The sequence below is a fragment of the Brachypodium distachyon genome, chromosome 4 (assembly GCF_000005505.3).
Source record: "Brachypodium distachyon strain Bd21 chromosome 4, Brachypodium_distachyon_v3.0, whole genome shotgun sequence".
In the NCBI taxonomy this organism is placed as follows: Eukaryota; Viridiplantae; Streptophyta; class Magnoliopsida; order Poales; family Poaceae; genus Brachypodium; species Brachypodium distachyon.
In genome coordinates, this window is record NC_016134.3 from 28542647 (window position 1) to 28562387 (window position 19741).

At 47.7% G+C, this 19741-nt stretch overlaps 3 protein-coding genes and 1 long non-coding RNA gene across 4 annotated transcripts; 3 read left to right on the top strand and 1 right to left on the bottom strand.

Moving 5' to 3' along the window:
- The first annotated feature begins 240 nt into the window (after positions 1-240).
- Positions 241-11292, top strand: LOC100829223 (BTB/POZ and MATH domain-containing protein 2). The gene is given in 6 exon segments (XM_024454603.1): positions 241-421; positions 424-474; positions 557-1390; positions 9788-10065; positions 10225-10699; positions 11240-11292. Coding segments are annotated over 6 exon segments (1797 nt in total). The 5' UTR covers positions 241-315.
- Positions 3440-7088, top strand: LOC100829524. The gene is made up of 3 exons (XR_732430.3): positions 3440-4051; positions 4978-5065; positions 6817-7088. It is a non-coding gene; the product is annotated as an uncharacterized LOC100829524 (long non-coding RNA).
- A 505-nt stretch (positions 11293-11797) lies between the features above and the next one.
- Positions 11798-14347, bottom strand: LOC100830139 (7-deoxyloganetin glucosyltransferase). Its single transcript, XM_003576175.4, has 2 exons — positions 13665-14347; positions 11798-12992 (listed from the first exon to the last, which is right to left on the bottom strand). Exons 1-2 carry the CDS (start codon positions 14209-14211, stop codon positions 12034-12036), a joined length of 1506 nt encoding a protein of 501 aa, XP_003576223.3. The 5' UTR covers positions 14212-14347; the 3' UTR covers positions 11798-12033.
- A 3680-nt stretch (positions 14348-18027) lies between these two features.
- LOC100830450 (BTB/POZ and MATH domain-containing protein 2) lies at positions 18028-19439 on the top strand. Its single transcript, XM_024455296.1, has one exon. It carries the CDS (start codon positions 18807-18809, stop codon positions 19437-19439), a length of 633 nt encoding a protein of 210 aa, XP_024311064.1. The 5' UTR covers positions 18028-18806.
- The last annotated feature ends 302 nt before the right edge of the window (positions 19440-19741 follow it).

The window sequence follows — 19741 nt, forward strand, 5'->3', positions numbered from 1 at the left end:
TGTTTCACTTCAGATACTGCTGTAGGACCCAAATCGACAGATCAGTTTCACCCCCTTTCTCGCTAGTCAGCACCGTATGAACGTGCAACCAAACCCTTTCAAATGCTCCATCGTGTCTCCTCGTGAAGATAAACGAGTAGTACTAGATGGAGGGCAGGCACAGCCATAGAGTAGGGCATTATTTTCGTTTGACTGAATGTGAAAGTAATCGGTCTAACTTCCCACGGACGCCTCTATATAAACAGACACGCAGCAAAATCTTCCATCCTGCCAATCTTCCGTATCCTACCTTAGGCCCCCCGACCCCAAGATCTAATGGCAGAGCCTCCAGTTGTTACCGCCACCATAGTAGCTGGAGAAGAAAGAAGGACGCATCTGATCAAGATCGATGGGTATTCACGAACCAAGGAGCTGCTCGAGACTGGCAAGTTCACGACTTCTATACCATTCAGTGTTGGAGGTCACAGTTGGGCTGTGAAATATTTCCCAAACGGTTGCAAAGGCGCAACAAATTACATCCCTGGTTACATATCTCTCTATCTCGTTCCTGACTTGGCTGATGCCAATGATGTGAAGGCCAAATTCAGTTTTAGTCTGCTGGACAAGGATGGGGTGCCAGTACCGTCATACAGCCAAACCTCCGAACATACCTTCACAAGCAAAGTTCCAGATTGGGGTTTCACTAAGTTTATCAAGCACAAGGAATTGGAGGGATCAGCGCATCTAAGAGGTGACAGTTTCAGGATCAGATGCGATGTCACCGTCGTGATGCAGATCCGCAGCGAACAGACTTTGCGTAATCAGTATGTAGAGATTCCTCCAACCAATTTGCATCAGCATCTCGGTGACCTCCTAAAGAGCATGGATGGTGCAGACGTGAGGTTCCAAGTCGGTGGGGAGATATTCTCGGCGCATAGATCTGTCCTTGCTGCTCGTTCATCTGTCTTCAAGGCAGAGCTCCTTGGCGCCATGAAGGAGAAAACTGGCGATCCAATCCAAATCGATGATATGGAAAGTGATGTGTTTGAGTCTTTTCTCTATTTCATATACACAGACTCGCTGCCTGTTACTGACGCCGTGATGGCTGGACATCTGCTCGTAGCAGCGGACAGGTACAACATCGAGAGGCTGAAGCTGATATGTGAGGACAAGTTATGCAATCACATTGATGTCAATATGGTCGCGACCAATTTGGCTTTAGCCGAGCAGCATAGTTGCCATGGACTGAAGGTGGCTTGCTTTGATTTCCTTGCTTCTCCTTCCAATTTGGAGGCCATGAAAGCAAGTGATGGTTATGAGCATCTGAAAAACAGCTGCCCTTCTGTCCTCAAGGAGCTGCTTGCTAGACTCCTGCCGGTTGAACTGCAGGCGGCCAAGGATATCATGATGGATATTTAGAAGAAATGTGCTACTCTGATCTTTCAGCAAAATGTGCTATTATCATTTAAATTTAGTACTATTTCAGTTTTTCCTTGTTCTCAGTGTGTGGTCGCTTGTCACTGTTAGAACCGAAACTGCTATAATCTATTTCTAGTAATGCAAGTAGAATTAATGAGTACATGTGCCTGAACTCCTGCATTTTGATTTTGGGTTCTGGACTGCGATTCTAGTCTTTTCTTGCATGTTGCGATACTGTGTTCAGATTGCAATCCTCCATTTGTTCTCTTTAGTTAAATCTTGTACTGTATGTGCCTACACCTGCTTAATATTGCACGGTGTGAATTTTGAGTAAATACTCCCACTCATAACAGCACCCGTTGAGTTAGGAAATATGACATTTTTTTTCCAAGAAGACTTTTACGGTACCTTTAAATCTATATGAGCCATCCGTTTTATTAGATCCTAAGGCTCATATTGATTTGTACTTATGGTAAAATTAGGACTATCAAAACCGAGTAGTAGCAGGTGGAGGAGAAAAATCAGCAATCCCAAAAGAAAATACATTTTTGCAGGAAATTTCGGCCCAGGCCCATATGGCCGATCGAGCCGCCCGACGTCCCTCGCTCGTCCTCTCGTCGCTCGCAACAAGGAATCGTTTTCGTTCCTTATCCTGTGCCAAATAAGAAGCATCGGGGGAGGAGCATGCGTACGCATCCTGGGAGAAGGACCGAGGTGATGGCGCCCTCGCGCCTGCCTGATGTTTTGGAGCAGGGAGCTAGAGCCTTCGACGAGGCGGCCGGCCCGGCGATAGTGATCGAGCCGATGCTGACCGGCCAGGTGGCAAGTTGATTGCCACGTTGGCTAACTGTTGAGTCGCTGGAAATTACAAATAGGCCCAACTGACATGGTTACACCATATCGGGTCTTCACATTTGGTGTACCTGCTACGGCACAACGGGAAGACCATTCGGAGGCCCATTACAATCCGCGAAGCCCAGGTACCTTGGATTGCGGGTGAAGATAAGAAAACCAACTTATGATTTATCTTTAGATGTAACTAAGCCGGGTTATATACTGGAGACTTAAACTTCTATATAAAGGACTAGGAGGGGGAACCGGGAAGGCCATCTATTCTCGCATTCACATCAAGCCAGATCCAATCTGCGCATCATAGCCCGACGAACTTGTAATTCATTATCAATACCAGCTCAAATAAGGAGTAGGGGTATTACCTGCACGAGGGTTCCGAACCTAGATAAATCATGCCCCTGTCTCCTTGTTAGCAGACGAACTTGCCACCACACCTCTTTCTCTCGAAAACACAAGTCCATAACAATGGGCATTGCCGTGGAGCAACCACATCACCAACCTTTCCATTTTGCAATTTCAAGTGGGATGGGAAGAATCGGGGAAAGGACCGCGGGGATGAGTAAAATGAAAAGGTTGGGCCTATATATTTGCAATTTTCAGCGACCCAGCAGTTAGCCAGCGTGGCAGTCAACTTGCCACATGGCCTGTCAGCAGTGGCTCGGGCTCGATTAGGACCACGCGTGAACAACTTACAAAGAACTAGGGTACAACTATGCAATTTGATAGAATTAGGACTCACTTGGCACAACCCCGAATAGTTTTACGACCTATGGTGCATTTTACTCTTCAACATAATTTGACAAAATTAAGATGGATAGACACGTAATAGAGTAAGTCGAATGACTTTACCAAACTTCTATACTTAGAGTACCATAAGACATCAAAGTGTTGTATTCCCAATTGTGTCGGCCACTCTGCTAGCTAGTTACACTACACGATGGACCAAACATGAGGGCAATTAACTGCCGAGAAAAGTAGGTTTATGGAGGCAATTGGACTGCCGGCAAAAATATGCCAGGGCAGTTTAACTGCCGGTAAAAGTTGAGGAACAGGGGCAGTTTACTGCCGGCAATGGTATAGGTTTTTGATGGCAAATCATCTGCCGGCATAACTAGTGAAGGGCAGATGATCCGCCGGGACATGCCTATGTGGAGTCCAGAAAATTTTAGCTGCTTTTTTTTTAAAGATAAAGCTCCAACTGGACTCCGAAACTCCAAGGCCACACTTCGCTTCTGTGTCTCATCGTGCTCAACCCCAGTGCCCGATCTAGGGTTTCAGCCGCCGCCTCCTTTCCCCAGGGCGCCGCCGCCTCCTTCCCCAGGGCGTCGCCGCCTCCAACCTCATCTACGTCGTCGCTGCCTCCAACCTCAACATCGTCGCTGCGGCTTCCTTTCCCCACGGCCGCGACCGCCTCCAACCTCATCTACGTCGTCCCCGCCTCCGTCCTCCACTCCGTTGCTGCGGTTTCCTTTCCCCACGGCTGCCGCCCCATCCCTTCCCACAGCTGCCGTAGCGCCCATCATTTTCTGCCCCCCGCCGCCCCTGCTGTACCCCATTGCGAACCAGGCGACCATGCGCGTTGTTGTCGCCGTACCACACCCATAGATCTGCAGCAACGGCGAGTGATGCCGTCGAGTCAGGAACCTGAGACGCCAACCCCCCATCCAGGCTCGTCGTCAACACGTCGACGAAGCTGAGCTCACCGTCGCCCTGCTGCCCAGACTACGCTTCCTCCTCCCAGTGGACCTCGTCATCTTCCACCACCACCAGCACCTCCAAAACTTCCTCCGCCGGCTAGCAGGTCAGGAATGGGTTGATTTATTTTTCAATGGAAATTCGTATCCCAATCAATTGTGCAGTGTCTTTCTATGATATATGAAGGAAGAGCAGCAAATTTGGGGCTAAACTATGTTATCCGCCAGTGTTATCTGCAAAAAATACATGTGGGATAGTACTGATATGAAACTGTATACGGAGTATTATCTAGATCTAATAGCATGCATTTCAAGACCATCGTAACAATATCATTATACTAGTGGCTTCACAAAGCAGCAGTCAAACCGTGCTTCTGAATTGAGCATATCAATAATAAAGTGTTCATTAACTTGTGATGTGAACTGCCTCTGAAGTCATGTCATTAGCTTGTCTACTAACAGTCAGTAACAATACCATTATACTAGTGGCTTCACAATGCAGTAGTCAAGTTGTGCTTCTAAATTGAGCATATCAATAATAAAGTGTTCATTAGCTTGTTCTGTGAACTGCCTCTGAAGTCATTAGCTTGTCTAGTACATTAACGGTCAGTATACTTTGGCATCTAGTTACCATTAAGTACATTTTGCAGTATAGCAATACAAATATGTAACACCAAGGTAGTAGTATAACAATCAATAATTTTCTCATTTAATGTTGAACAGTTGAATCAGTTTCTGCTTGTGTTAACAGTTGAGAAATATTACTTCTGATATACATCTATTATGTCAATTGTCATCCCCACAGAGATATATGGGTTTTATGTCTGTTTACTGTTAATTTAATCTTGAAAATTTCTGTTACCAAGCAGACTACATCATAGCACAAAAGACTGTTAAAAGGGGAATGTAGATTGATGAGGGGTAAAGGTGAAGTAGTAGTACAGAGATTTTAGAGATGTTGGGGCTGATAGCAGCATCTGGTATATACATCTTGCTAGTAGAAGATTTTAGATATTGTTTATTTCATATGTAGCTCGAGGTGGAACAGAAGTCCATGGCTAAGGCGGCTTCACCGCCACAAGTGGATTGAACTTCAGTGCGTTTCCTTGGAAGTATTGAAGGTTTGTAGCTTCTTCTCATGATGTTATGGTGGTTTCTAAAATCTGGTTTTGGCTGCTGTTGCATGGTGATGGATTGGTGGTTTTTCCTACTATATGTAGTTAACTAGTAGTATTACTTGTGCCCATGTTTTGTGTGTACCTCTGTTTGTATCGTCAAATTGCCTGGTTTTTATCATGATATATGTGTGAGTACACAACTGGGCCGGGATAAATTGTGTAGCCTGATGTCTTCAGTTCAATTATCCAAGGAAAATGATTGTGCTTACTGGTCATGATATATGTGTGAGTACACGACTGGGATAAATTGTGTAGGCTGCTGTCTTCAGTTCAGCTATCCGAGGAAAATGACTGTGCTTACAGTTACTGGGGCCTAACTAGGAATCGTCTTTATTCGACTATCTCCCTTTATCGAGCTATGAAGGACAGTGGGGTGCGTGATTTGGTGATGCTGGATCTTTGGAAGGCCCATATCCCTTTAAAACAAAATATTTTCATTTGTTTAGGGGTGTGTGTGTGTCTTTGTTCTGAAAAGTATTTTTCACATTCAGTACTCCAGTTCCTTGGAGTCTTTTGTCCCTTGCAAAAAGATAAAATGGAATATGCTGGTAACTGGGTTTATTAAATTTAATTGCTGTAATACTCATTAATTATAAAGCTGATACTATAGTGCATTTTGGTCAAAACAAGTGAGCTTTCATTATGGTTGGCAAGGATTTCGCGTTGAGTACTCCAGTTCCCTGGAGTCTTTTCTTCCTTGCAAAAAGATATAAAGTTGAATTTGCTGGTAGTTAACTAGGTTTATTAAGTTTAATTGTTGTAATGCTCATTAATTATGAGCTCATAGTATAATGCATTTTGGCCAAAACAAGTGAGCTTTCAAGCTGATTAGCCATTTCTTTCATAAGCATGTGCACTACATAATTTTCCATGGTTTACCCATTACCCATTTGTTTCTGCTGTGGCAACTGAACTATGGTTTATTATCTATGTATATGAGATCCAATGATGTTGCAAGTGAACCACTGCCTGTTTTGGGTGGTTCATGTTCTTTGCTGCGAGTGATGATTTTAAAATATTTAAAGGTTCAGGTTTTGCTGAGATTTTGCCTGCGAGCTCGAGGTCCATAGAAAATTGTTGGGATGGCGTGGGCATATAGATAGGCTGTGAATGTATTTGATGCAAGCGCTAAATGGAATTATCCTGCCATTTAATTCAAGCATGTCACAATTAATTGCAGACTTAATAGTGTTTGTGTGCACGATTTAGCGATCTATGTAGAATTCATGCCTACATCTCGATTATGAGATGATATTTTTTGTTTGTATGGGACGGGGCTCCATCATCGTTGTAAATTTTCTTCCCCGTGTGGTTACGTTATGTTGATTTAAGAACTAACTACACTCTGTTGAGATATCAGTCTAGAAAGGTTTATAGGAAAGTACTCCGTACTTAGTAATACCTCTTGGTCAGTTAGTATGATTTCTGGTTATACACATGTTTATCATCAACAATTTGATTGAATAGAAGGAAAAGGGAAAAATAAACTCATGCATACGGTCAAGGCTGGGATTACTCGGGACAACCACTAACATCAGCTAACGGCACGGCGAAGCGTGCGTATCTGGCTAGTAGTTAGCATTGACAAATACAAATACTCTTGGTTGCACAATTTTTTTTTTCATTTTTCTACACTAACTTCTCGCCATTTACTTGCACCATTATTAGCTCTCATTTCACTTTCTTTTTTACAGGTTAACAACACAAGTCACTGATTGATGCTTGCTGATGATTTGGTTCAATATCATTGAAGTTCTCATGCATTTGGTTCCCAGCCTGATCTTAGCTTGTACTTTTGGTTCTGGGATCAACAGTAATAGCTTGTGGAGTTGTTGAGTCTGATGTGAACTTGTACTTTTGGTTCTGGGATCAACAGTACTTGCATGTATGCTTTCCAGGAACATTATGTATGTGACTTTTGGATGATAAACCATATTAATTAATGAAGTTCTGAGATTGTCAATGAGCAGTGTGCGTGAATGATATCTGTTTTTTGAAAATTACATTGAATTGTGAATCTGTGAGAGAATCGGGTGTGTACTGGAAGTTGGGAGCCAAAACTGCCTGGAATTTAATTGAGGGCTGTTTGATTGCCGGAATATGAGAGCAAACTGCCGGGTAAATTCTTGCTTCTCTCGGCAGTCGGTCTGCGCAGAGGTTGCCGCACTCTCTTTCAGCTCCATCACCCTCATATCCTACCCCTTGTGACCCTCCATGACCTCTCATATCAATGCCTCCACTTCAGCCCTCGTCACCTTATCGCCGATCTCCATCCCAACCCCCACCATTCACTTGTACCGGCAGTTGGTTTGCTGCTCTGCGAAGAAGGGCCAACACAGCATTGGCAGTTTGGCACACCGGCCGAGCTGCTCTCAAGCGTCGAGTTTCATCCGGAGTGCGTCAGGAACAACCCGACAGCCTCATGCTCTAGCACCTTCTCCTGCATGCACCATGTCGATAGCATGCTTCGTTCCTCCGTCATGGCGTAAAATTCCGCGGGCAACACGGCCGCTTGATCGCCGTCCGATCGATCCCTTCACAAGGTCGGGCCGTACATTCCATAGAGGAAGGCATAGCCGGTGTTTGCCAAACCCCATGCGAACTCCAACGGATGCTCCTTCGCGACATGATGGTGATGCTTCCAAAGTTGACGTACATGATTGAGCGTGCCACACATGGTTGTCGAGCCAGGCCAGTGGAGTGGCACATCCAGCCCCTTCCACAAATTAGACCTAAAGCTTGGCAATCAGGCTCCCCTTTTGTTTGTTGTTGCGCACTCTTAGATGGGGTTTCCCTACGGTGTAAACTTGTGGCAAGAGCGATGCCATGGCATCTAGAAGTTGAGCATCGAGCTCGTCTAAGGTGTTGATGACCACCGCCGATGCTTGCGACATGCCAACCGCCTCGTGGATGCAAAATTTGTGCAGGATGTCGTTCGGGTCTGCGGTGGGTACGAAGCTTGGGAAATCGTATAGCTGTAGGTCCTTGGGCATCCCTTGGATCCAGTCGATGGTCGAACATGTTCGTGCCCAAGTATCCGTTGGTCTGTGGTTCCTCGTCTGCGGAAAGAGCAACTCTTATGTTAAACCCAGCTTAGTCACTAAAGTATAACCGACAAATATGTTACTACAAGATGACACATTGTAAGTCAAGGGAAAATAATGCCTTGGGACGAGTGCTAAGCGAACATCTTCTTAAGAATAAACCGGTTTTTTCTCTAATCACCTGTTTTAATTAGCACCTGCATTGCTTGTGTACAATGAAAGATGCTTAGACGGATGCTTACGAAAATAAACCAAACATCTACGTAAGCACCGGTGCTTATTTGTATAGGAGAGATGGCTACTATAAATAAGTATGCGTGCTTAAAAAAAAGGATAATTTTTTTAAGCACCTTACTAAGCATTTTGCATTGTACATGCTCCAACATGTAAAAATAAAAATCTCTTTCCGTGTCATCATTTATCTTGCTTCTTTTTTTTAGAATCTATCCATGCTCGTTTTTTTAGCGAACAACTATCTTATCCATGCTCGTTTTTTTTGAGCGAAATGTACACGTCGGGCTGAGCGGGACTCGTCTCAGTCCAGCAGCCCCACAAGCACGCTCGGCTCGGTGCGTACACAAAGTTCTGTGGGCCTTGCTTTCCCTTCTGTTGGCCCAGCCCATCTCGTATATGTACCGGCCGCCTGACCCGACCCGACTCAAGTCCTCTCGTCTCTAGGCCTGGACAAAAAGATCGAAGTTCGACAATCTTATTGAACGCTCGCTAACTCGGTTCGTTAAGGACTCGGTTCGTTAACTAAAGAACCAAACAGGACTTTCTTTTCAAATCGTTAAGCGAGCTCGTCTCGTACGTCACTTGTGAATGACTACTCGAATTTATTTTGCTGTTGGAATTTTGCTGTTATTTCTCTTTTGCTATGTTATTTCCGATCTTTATAGTGTTGTTCGGATTTTGATATATTTTGTTTGCTATCAAAATTTATCCCAAACACATAATTAATGCCAAAAAATTTAGACCAACATGCCATCTATTTATCTTAACAAGTTTTTAACGAGCTTAACGAGCGCTCGCGAGCTCTTAACGAACCGAACCGAACAATGGTCACGGATCGTTAACGATAACGATCTTAACGAACCGAGCTCTTAACGAACCGAGCGTGCTCGTTAGACAACCCTACTCGTCTCGCCCCGATTCAGCCGAGCCGCCGCCACTGCCGCTGCCCAATAAATCGCCGCCCGCTGCTTCCTCCCTCCAGCCGCTGCACACCGCGCTCGCTCGCCGCCGATCTCCACACGCTCACCGCTGCCGCGCGATTGCCGCCGCTCTCCTCCCTCCCTCCCTCCGGCGAGGAATTCGTGCGGGGCAACGAGCGACAGAGCTCCTCCTTCCTCGGGTGCCCGCGCCGCCGTTCAACCATCTCCACCCAACCCAAGGAGAGTTCGCTATCACCGTCTTCGATTCCATTCCGCGGGAGATGCTACCCGAGCTTCAATCTTGAAGCTCGACTCCAGGCCGCACTCAGCACAACCAAACTTTTCATCTTTCAATACTCCATCGTGTCTCAATCTCCCACGGAAGCCTCTATCTACATACACAGAATCTTAGCCAGCTGAGCTCCCGCCCCAAAATCTGATGGCAGAGCGTGGCATCGTGACCACCTCTGCTTTAGTAGCCGGTGAAGACAGAAGGACGCATGTGATCAAGATAGATGGGTACTCACGATTCAAGGAGCTGCTCCGGACTGGCAAGTACACGACTTCTGTACCTTTCAGCGTCGGAGGTCACAACTGGGCTATGAAATATTTCCCAAACGGTTCCAAGGCTGCAGCTGGTTACATCCCTGGTCACATATCTGTCTATCTGGTTCTTGACTCGGATGATGCCAAGGATGTGAAGGCCCAATTCAGTTTTAATATAGTCGACAAGGATGGGGTGCCAGTGCCGTCATACAGCCGTACCACAACCGAACATATTTTCCCACGCAAAGGTTCAGATTGGGGTTTCAGTAACTTTATCAAGCATGAGGATTTGGAGGGATCTGCGCATCTAAGAGGCGATAGTTTCAGGATTATGTGTGATGTCACTGTCGGCATGAAGATCCGCTGCGAAGAAACAAAGTGCAATCCGTTGGAGGTTCCTGCAAGCAACTTGCATCAGCATCTTGGAGACCTCCTAAAGGGTATGGATGGCGCAGATGTGACATTCCAAGTTGGTGGGCACAAGTTCACAGCTCATAGATATGTCCTCGCTGCTCGGTCATCTGTCTTCAAGGCGGAGCTCTTTGGCGCCATGAAGGAGAAAACAGATAGTCCTATCCAAATCGATAACATGGAAAGTGATGTTTTCGAGTCATTGCTCCTTTTCATATACACAGACTCACTGCCCGTGACTGACACTGTGATGGCTGGACATCTACTGGTAGCAGCGGACAGGTACAACATCGAGAGGCTGAAGCTGATATGCGAGGACAAGTTATGCAATCACATTGGCTCCGACATGGTGGCGACCAGCTTGGCTCTAGCCGAGCAGCATAGTTGCCATGGTCTCAAGGAGGCCTGCTTTGAGTTCCTTGCTTCTCCTCCCAATTTGGAGGCCATGGTAGCAAGTGATGGCTACCAGCACCTGAAAAGGAGTTGCCCCACTATTATCACGGAACTGCTTGCTAGACTCCTGCGAGTTGAACTGCAGGTGGTGAAGGATATCGGCATGGATATTTAGTAGAAGTTTGCTACTCTGATCTTTTGAGCAAAATGTGCTCCTGTCATCTAAATTTAGTATAGTTTGAAAATAATAGTAATCTAAATTTAGCACTATTTCTGTTTTTTTCTAGTTCTCAGCGCATGGCAGCTCGTCTCTTTCGGAACTAAATTGCTACAAATCCATATCTAGTAATGCAAGTAGAATGAGTATATGTGCCTAGACTCCTGCCTGCATTTCTATTTTGGGTTCTGGATTGTGATTTGTGATTGTGAACATTTAAACTGCTCTATGGTGGAGATTAGTCTTTTTTTGCATGTCGTGATCCTTTGTTCAGATTGCAATCTCTAGTTAAACTGCTCTATGCGGAGGTTGTTATTTCTAGTTAGAAGTTTGTACTGTATGTGCCTAAACCTGCTTAAATATTGTTTGTACGGTAAGATTTTGAGTCAATTACTCACATTCTGACCAGTGTCTAATCGAATGACGGAGATCGACCCTCCAGTTCTTCAAAAAACATTCTGACCAGTGCCCGTTGAGTTAGCAAAAAGATGACATTTTCTACAATAGTCCAGTCAAACTCTAGTAGCTTTGACTTTATATCTTCCAAAATATTTAGACTGAGCACTAAAAAGTAAGATATGCTTAATTTTTATTGGAAAGTAATTTCATGATATAAAATATTGGGTCTTCTCCATGGACAGTTGGGAATGCATATTGAACAGCGTTTTTTGGTTTTCCAATGTCAAGGAGAGAAACACTGCTTTTCTGTTATTCATAACCCACAATGTTGAAACTAGAGGAACTTAATATTTACCTATTGGTCATTACTTCGTCTACAGATAATTTTATTTCCCAAAAAGGACAGGCCAAATTTGAAGCGACAAATTATCACGCAATCTCAATGTGGACTTCATCCGACAGCCATGTGGCTTAAGACAAGGTTCACAATTTGATTGATGTTCACTAAAAATTAGGAAAAAATACGGATAGACACGTAATAGAGTAAATCAGATGACTTTACAAAACTTCTATGTTGAGAGTAGTATAAGACATCAAAATTGTGTACGTGCAATTGTGCAGGCCACTCTGCTAGTTAAGTGAATAATAGCAAACATACAAGATAGCCAAAAGCTACATACATTACATTAAAGAAAATCTTGTCACTCGGATATACAAATTGACGCAAAGAACCGACACATAGAACCTTCATGCGAGCAGCACCTCGGCGATAAGACGATCAAAATTGTGCATGGACCTGCCACCAGTCTGCGCGGAGGTTACTGCGCCCTCTTTTAGCTCCATCACCCGGTGCCTCATCTCCTGCCCCTTGCGACCCTCCATGGCCTCCCGTATCAAGCCCTCCACCTCGGCCCTTGTCACCTTGTCGCCGATCTCCATCCCAATTCCCCACTCCGTGCACTTGTACCGGCAGTTGGTTTGCTGCTCCGCAAAGAAGGGCCAACACAACATTGGCACACCGGCCGAGATGCTCTCAAGCGTCGAGTTCCACCCCGAGTGCGTCAGGAACAACCCTATGGCCTCATGCTCTAGCACCTTGTCCTGCGGGCACCATGTCGACAGCATGCTTCTCCCCTCTATCATGGCATTAAACTCCGCGGGTAGCGCCAGTGTTTCATCATCACCATCTCCATCTGATCTCTTCACAAGGTCCGGCCGCACATTCCACAGGAAGGTGTAGCCGGTGTTTGCCAGACCCCATGCGAACTCCAACAGATGCTCCTTCGACACGACGGTGATGCTCCCGAAGTTGACGTACACGACGGAGCGTGCGGCACGGTTGTCGAGCCAATGGAGTGGCGCATCCTGCTCCTTCCACAAATTAGACCTAACACTGGCAATCGGGCTCCTCTTTTGTATGTTGTTGCGCACTGTTATATGGAGTGGCCCTACGGTGTAAACCGGTGGCAGGATCGCTGCCATGGCATCCAGGAGTGGAGCGTCGAGCTCGTCGAAGGTGTTGATGACCACAGCTGACGCTTGCGACATGCCGGCCGCCTCGTGGATGCAGAATTTGAGCAGAAAGTCATTGGGGTCCGCTGTTCGCACGAAGCTTGGGAAGTCGCGGAGCCGCAGGTCCTTGGGCATCCCTGGGATCCAGTCGATAATGGTCGTGTCCAGGTATCCGTTGGTCAGTTGTGCCTCGTCTGCGGAAGGAGAACCTCTTTATGTTAAACCCAACTCAATGACTAAATTTTACTCCAAGATGTGTCACTACAAGATGACACCTTGTAATTGGAGACAAATGCTTATGACGATGGCTAAAAGAACATCTCTTAGCTACAAGAGGCCAGCATAAAAAAAATACTCCCTCCGTTCCATAATTCTCGTCGAAATATTACATGTATCTACACGCTTTTTAGGAATAGATACATCCACTTTTGAGCAAATTTGAGACAAAAATTATTAAACGGAAGTAGTACCTTCATGTCACCAATTATCCTACGTGGGGTTTTACAAACAAAAGACTAACATCAGACCATTGTTATGCGAGCAAGATATAAGCCAAAAACCCCTGGCTGCTGCTATAGCCGCATTAAATTTCTACCAAAACCCAAATGCCTTGTGCTTAGGCCTAAATAGAAACACCAAGATCTGAACCACATATATGTCAGAGATATCTAAAGAAACTCTACTGCTCTGCTTCTTTGCTTGCTAGTTAAAGATAGCAAACCTTAACTTCCAGACCGAGGTAAATCTCACTGCTGATTATTTTTCTTTTGTGAAGGGAAAACTATTCTTCTTTACCCAAAGCAATAAAATCCCTCCCAATCGAGCCCCAAGAAAAATCAAACAGACGAAACCACGAAAGCACATACCCTTGAGAGGAATGAGTCCGCGCTGCACCAGATCCTTGTAGTGCCAGTACCCCATCAAGCCACACGCGCTGGCAGCCCAGAGCGTGGCACACCGAAGCCCGAGCTCCCTCGCAGCCCGGAGCGCGAACGTCATGATCCCGTCAGCAACCACGCACGTCACCGGCGGGGCCTCCTCGTTGAGCTTCCCGATGAGCTCCATGAACCTCGGGTAGCAGAGGTTCATGGTGGAGTAGCACAGCGGCACGATCTCCTGCGTGGCGTCTTCGTTGACGGATGGGGGGAGGCCGTCGGCGATGGCGGCGAAGCGGAACCCGGGGACTAGGCTGTTTAAGCCGTCGGCGGCGCCCCCCTGTGATTGAGAGCGGGAAAGGCGGTGGTGGTTGTGCTCGTTGTTGACGAAGGTGATGTGGAAGCCTCGTGAGTGGAGGAGCTTGGCAAGGTTAAGCATGGGAGTCAGGTGGCCTTGCGCCGGGAACGGGATCATCACGGCGTGCGGCGGCGGCGGCGGCGGCGGCCTCTCGCTCTCGGGCGCCGGCAAAGACGCCATGGCTTATGGCTATAGCTTAATGCTCAAGTACTGAACTGCTCTCACACTTCTCGATTTGCTTCGGTTGAGCTGGTCAAAAGGGGATGCATGGCTCCGACAGCTTTGTCGCTGGCCGATCTGAGATCGTTGCCTCGAGATTCACGTACACTGTTGTGCTGATATTTCTCTTTGTACGGCGTACATATATTCATGTTTTGTTGGAAGGGTGCATGTGCGCGCGTGGTCCATGCTGATGCTGACGCTCGACAAGGAAATTATGCTCAAGATCTGATTACTTGGGGAAAACTGACATGCATGCATGCGCCAATATTTTAGCGATATCCATCTTCGAGCCTGCCCCATATAGATCGTCCCTGGGTGGGTTAACGGCACTAAGTCTGCTTCCTATATATATATATATATCTTCTCCACAAATTATGCAGATCAAGCTTGACAAAAATGCATAAACAAATTCACCAATACAGTAGTAGTACAAGTAGGTGACAAACTGACAATCAACTTAGTGGTTACTACTTGAGAACTACTTTTTCTTGCAGCAAAGTTGATGGCAACATCAAAAAATTGTCCGTTATGTTGAAAGTTAAGATTGACCACAAATCAGTTCTTTAAAAAATTTATAAGGGCGTGGTTTGGTTCTGAAGAAAAAGGTTTAAATCTAGGTCAACGAATTAGAGTCATTGGATTAAGATCCGACAACCAACTGTGTTGACTGACCTCTAACTAAAATACAGGCCACTTCTCGACAGCAAAACTGATTTTATAATTATATCCTAGAATGCGAACCATGACGAGGAAGGACCCAAGATCGGGATAGGAGCGGTCGAACGAAAAAACAACACATGTACCACGACCGACTACCTCATGCACGGTCACCTATCTTGTTGCCCTCCAATCGCCGCAATGCCCACCACCGAGGGCTGCCGTCCCGGCATCCAAAGAAAGAAATCCATATTTCACCCTCAAATGTATCTCTGTAGCCGCTTAACCCCCTGAAGTCCAAAACCGGTTATTTAGACTCCTGAATTCCGTGATACCATTTAAATCACACCCCTTAGCGGTTTTGGGGCTGACGTGGCACATTTGGGGCGGTTTAGAGGCTGAGTAGGCAAAGTTGGCTCTTGTTTGACCGATGTTGTGGCATTGGCTTCTCTGGCCAACCCTTCCGTCGTTGTTGGCGATGCCGTCGTGCTCCCCCTCGACCTACAGAACGCACCAATGCAATCTCCTAGGCATGCCTCACCTAGCGCCGCTAGCTGCTTCTCCTCATGTGCTCTATTCTAGCCGGAACGCGAGCGGCATGGACGTCGTCCTGAGCGTGCCCGCGCACCGCCGCCAAGCGTTGCCCCGGCCGTAGGCCTCGCTGCGCCTCAAGACCGAGCCCGTGAGCTCCGCGTAATCACCCTCTACCTCCCAGCCGATGGAATCGAGTGGAGGTGCAAGCCGTGAGAGATTGGGGTAGAAGATCCGGGGCAGGGCGAGTCGCGCAGGGGGTGCTACTCGTGTGCTCGCCGGCACGGAGAGGCGCATGGCACCGAAGATGGAAACCCGGCGCAGGGAGGAGGCTGGCCATGATGGGTCCAGCCGGCGGCGAAGGGCTCCGCTGCGGGGTCGCTCCAGTGCGCTGGAGCACCAAAGGACGGCTTCGCGCTCGGCAGCGGCGCGGATCTCTTGGGGGCAAGCAGCGGCACGCGGCGTCGGGAGCGGGATTCGGTCGCCGCCGGCCAAAATTCTGAGGAGGAATGGGGTGGGGGGTCACGGACGCTGCTCCTCCTTCTCCACCCACCTCGCCGCGCCCAACGCTTCTGAGCCAGCGTCCGCCATGGACATGTACCCGGAGCTCGTGAGGTCTTTGCGGGCGCACTGCAACAGGAGCGGGGAGTCCATGGTGATGGAGGATTTTAAGACCCTGACGAGCTCGATGCATGGTACTACGAGAACGTGCTGGGGTGTGAGGTGTTGTTCGACTCCGATGCGGCGCTCATGGCGCCGGCGGGGATGGTGCAGGAGAACGCGCGGGTGAGTGTGCTCGGGGAGCGCCGGTTCGCGGTGGCCATGGTCAGGATGTGCGTCGTCGAGGTTAAGACATTAACCGACCTCATGACGATGGAGATCCTGATGCGCCATGTCATCGGTCAAACAAGAACCAACTTTGCCTACTCAGCCTCTAAAACCTCTCCAAATGTGCCACGTCGGCCCAAAACCACTGAGGGGTGTGATTTAAATGGTATTACGAAATTCAGGGGTTTAAATAATCAGTTTTGGACTTCAAGAGGTTATACGGCTACAGAAATATATTTGAGGGTGAAATATGAATTTCTTTCGCATCCAAAACACCAATCTCTTCCGCTACCAGCAAGTATAGCTTGCCAACGGCCCGTTCCACTACTAATTGGGCATATAAACAAGCCGTGCCGTGGATGAAGGCAGGCCCATCAGCCGGTCTAGTCTGTGCTCGTTTAGCCCGGCAGGGCCCATGCAAAATACAAAGGAAAATGTAAAAATATAAAAGAAAAACGCTAAAAGGATCTGGCCATGCCGGCCTGCCGGCTCGAGGCCCATGCACGCCCTAAGCCAGGTCGCAGGCCGGCACAACCCATTTAGCCGTGTGCCGGGCCCGGCCAGCGGGTTTTTTAGAAAGCCCAGCCGAGTGGAGCAAGCGGCAAGCGCAACTGGCCACCCTCGTTGGCTCGCCCACACCCAAGCATCTCCACAAAATCCGTCAAAGCAACTCCCGGCAACAACAAGCCCACGCATGGCGGAGCAGAATGGAAGCCACGAGAGCCACAAACGAACCCGCGCCTTGGATCCAGAGAGCCAACACTCATTTGGGGCCCCAATGACCACGGATCCGGTGGTGACGCTGAACAGGCAGGCATGGCCCTACCCCGGCCCAACCCAGCCCAAGACCGACACGGGCTAAAACGATAATGAACTACATTTCTGAGAAGAAATTACGACCCAAATCGACTGGTTAGTCCACTTTCATCTACTAGCACCGTATAAACACAAAATCAAACCCTTTCATCTACTAGTACTCCTTTAGTTTATTTATACCAAGAAAAAGAAGCGAATCCTTTCATCTCCCAATGCTCCATCGTGGCCTGTTCGGCTGTTCCCACGAGTAGCAGAGCAATTGCGTCTCATCGTGAAGATAAACAATCGAGTAGTAAATGACAGCAAATCGGTCAAACTTCCCACGGACACTCCTTATAACAGAAGCACAAGCAGCAAAATCTTCCATCTTCCCGTTGCTCCATCCATCCTAGCTGCTCCAGCTGAATGGCAGAGCATCGCAAGCTTTCTGTTGTGGCGAGAAGAAGTCCCATGCGATTCTTGAAACTACGTCTCATGTGATGAAGATAGGTGGATACTCAAGATGCAAGAAGAAGGACGACTGCGTGACTTCTGAAACTTTCTGCTCTGGAGGTCGCAACTGGGTTATGAAATTTTACCCAAAGGGTTTCGCTACTACAGATTACCCTATTGTTTTCCTGTCTCCTGACCCCCCAGATGATGTGGATGTGAATTGTGAAGGTCAAGTTTAGTCTACTTGGTATACCAGTACCAGTATTGACATACTGGCTGGAATCCTCAACCGCTGTACTTCTCCGTCCGTAAAAGAGTAGACGTTTGGGCTTTTCCAAGAAAATTAAGCACTTTGCAAAAAACACCCTCCTCCCTTTCTCCCCTCAATTACTCCCATGCCCCCGTTCCCCATGCCCTGCAACGACGCCGCCGTGCCGCTCTCCCCTGCCAGGGCAGCCTCCTCGCCGCTCCCTCTGCCCGGCTCCTCCTCAAGCAGCAGCAGCCGCCGCAGGTGCGAGAAAGAAGGCACCCATTGTTGCAAGCTCCACGGTGGCTGGAGTGGTGTTGCTCGTGTGTTAGCAGCGGCGGTAATAATGGTGTTGCGGCGGGGGTGTGGGAGTAGGCAGTGCGTGGCCGGTGACGAGGACCACAGCAAGGGCTCGGGAGCAAGCAGCACGTGGCCATTGCCGCCACCAATAGCAGCAGCACCACCACCATCAACGGCGGACAGGGAGTTCTCATGGGAGCGGGAGGGCAGGATGGGGGAAGCTAGTGTTCTGTGGCGGCGGGGTGACGACGGTGAGGTATAGCCTGGAGGAGCTGCTGCGGGCGTCGCCGGAGACGCTGGGGAGGAGAAGCCGGGAGCATGGGGTTCCCCGCAGTGGCTGCCATGGGTGGGGATGAGAGCCACATCGTTGGGTGGGAGGGCCGGATCGACTGGATTGGAGGCCGGATCGACGGACTGCATGTTGGATCGACCGGATTGGATGCCTGAGTATTCGGTGGAGAGGATTTGGATCGGGGGAGAGAGGATGCGGTGGAGAGAAGAAGAGTTTGGGGATGGATTGGATGGTCTTGGCTGGGCTGAAATCGTGACGGGAGGCTAAACGCAAAACTGACATCCAAACGTATAGTCTTTTCCGGACAAATGATGGAGCCAAACGCACGCTCTTTCGCGGACAGAGAGAGTATGTAAGTTCATCGAGGCGGGATCAGTGCATCTAAGAGATGGTAGTTTCAGCATCAGGTGCGATATCACCATCATCAAAGATATCGGCAGCGCAGGAACAATGGATAAGGAGTTTGTAGTGGTTCCTAGGATCAACTTGCATCGGTGTCTCGGCGATCTACTGAAGAACATGGATGGAGCAGATGTGACCTTTCATGTCGGTGGGGAGAAGATCTCAGCTCATACATCTGTGCTCGCTGCTCGCTCGTCCGTCTTCAAAGCGGAGCTCTTTGGTGCCATGAAGGAGAATCTTGGCGATCCTATTGGAATCGATGACATGGAAGCTGACGTGTTCAAGTCCTTGCTCTACTTCATATACACTGATTCAGTTCCGGTGCTTGATATGACTAGCAACGAAGGTGAAGCTCATGGAGATGTGGCAATGGCTAGCCATCTACTTGTTGCAGCAGACAGGTACAACATAAAGAGGCTGAACCTGATATGCGAGGAAAAGCTGTGCAACCACATTGACACCAACATGGTGGCAACCAGTTTGGCTCTATCTGAGCAGCATGGCTGCAAGGGACTCAAAGAAGCTTGCTTCGAGTTTCTTGCCTCTCCTTCCAAATTGAAGGCAATGAAGGCAAGCGATGGTTACGAGAAAAAAAGTTGTCCATCTGTTCTCAAGGAACTCATCACTAGACTCTTGCCTGATGAGTTCGAAACGTTGAAGGATATTATCATGGAAATTTAGACATTTAGTATAATGTGCTGCTGTGATCTAAATTTAGCAGTATTTCAATTTCCGCTAGTTCTCCATGTCTGTTGCTTGTCTGTCAGAATGAAACTGTAAACTATCTATCATTGATTTATTGTTGCAAGTAGAATGGGTTTTGAACATTTTCTGCATTTTGTGTTTCGAGTTATGGATTCTGAAGATTTAAACGGCTCTGTGTGTGTAGATGAGTGTCGTTCTTTTCAGCCCTTCGTGATCTTTTGTTCGGATTGCACGCCACGCAAGTAAAGTACGCAGAGAGTTTTATAACCAAACAAATT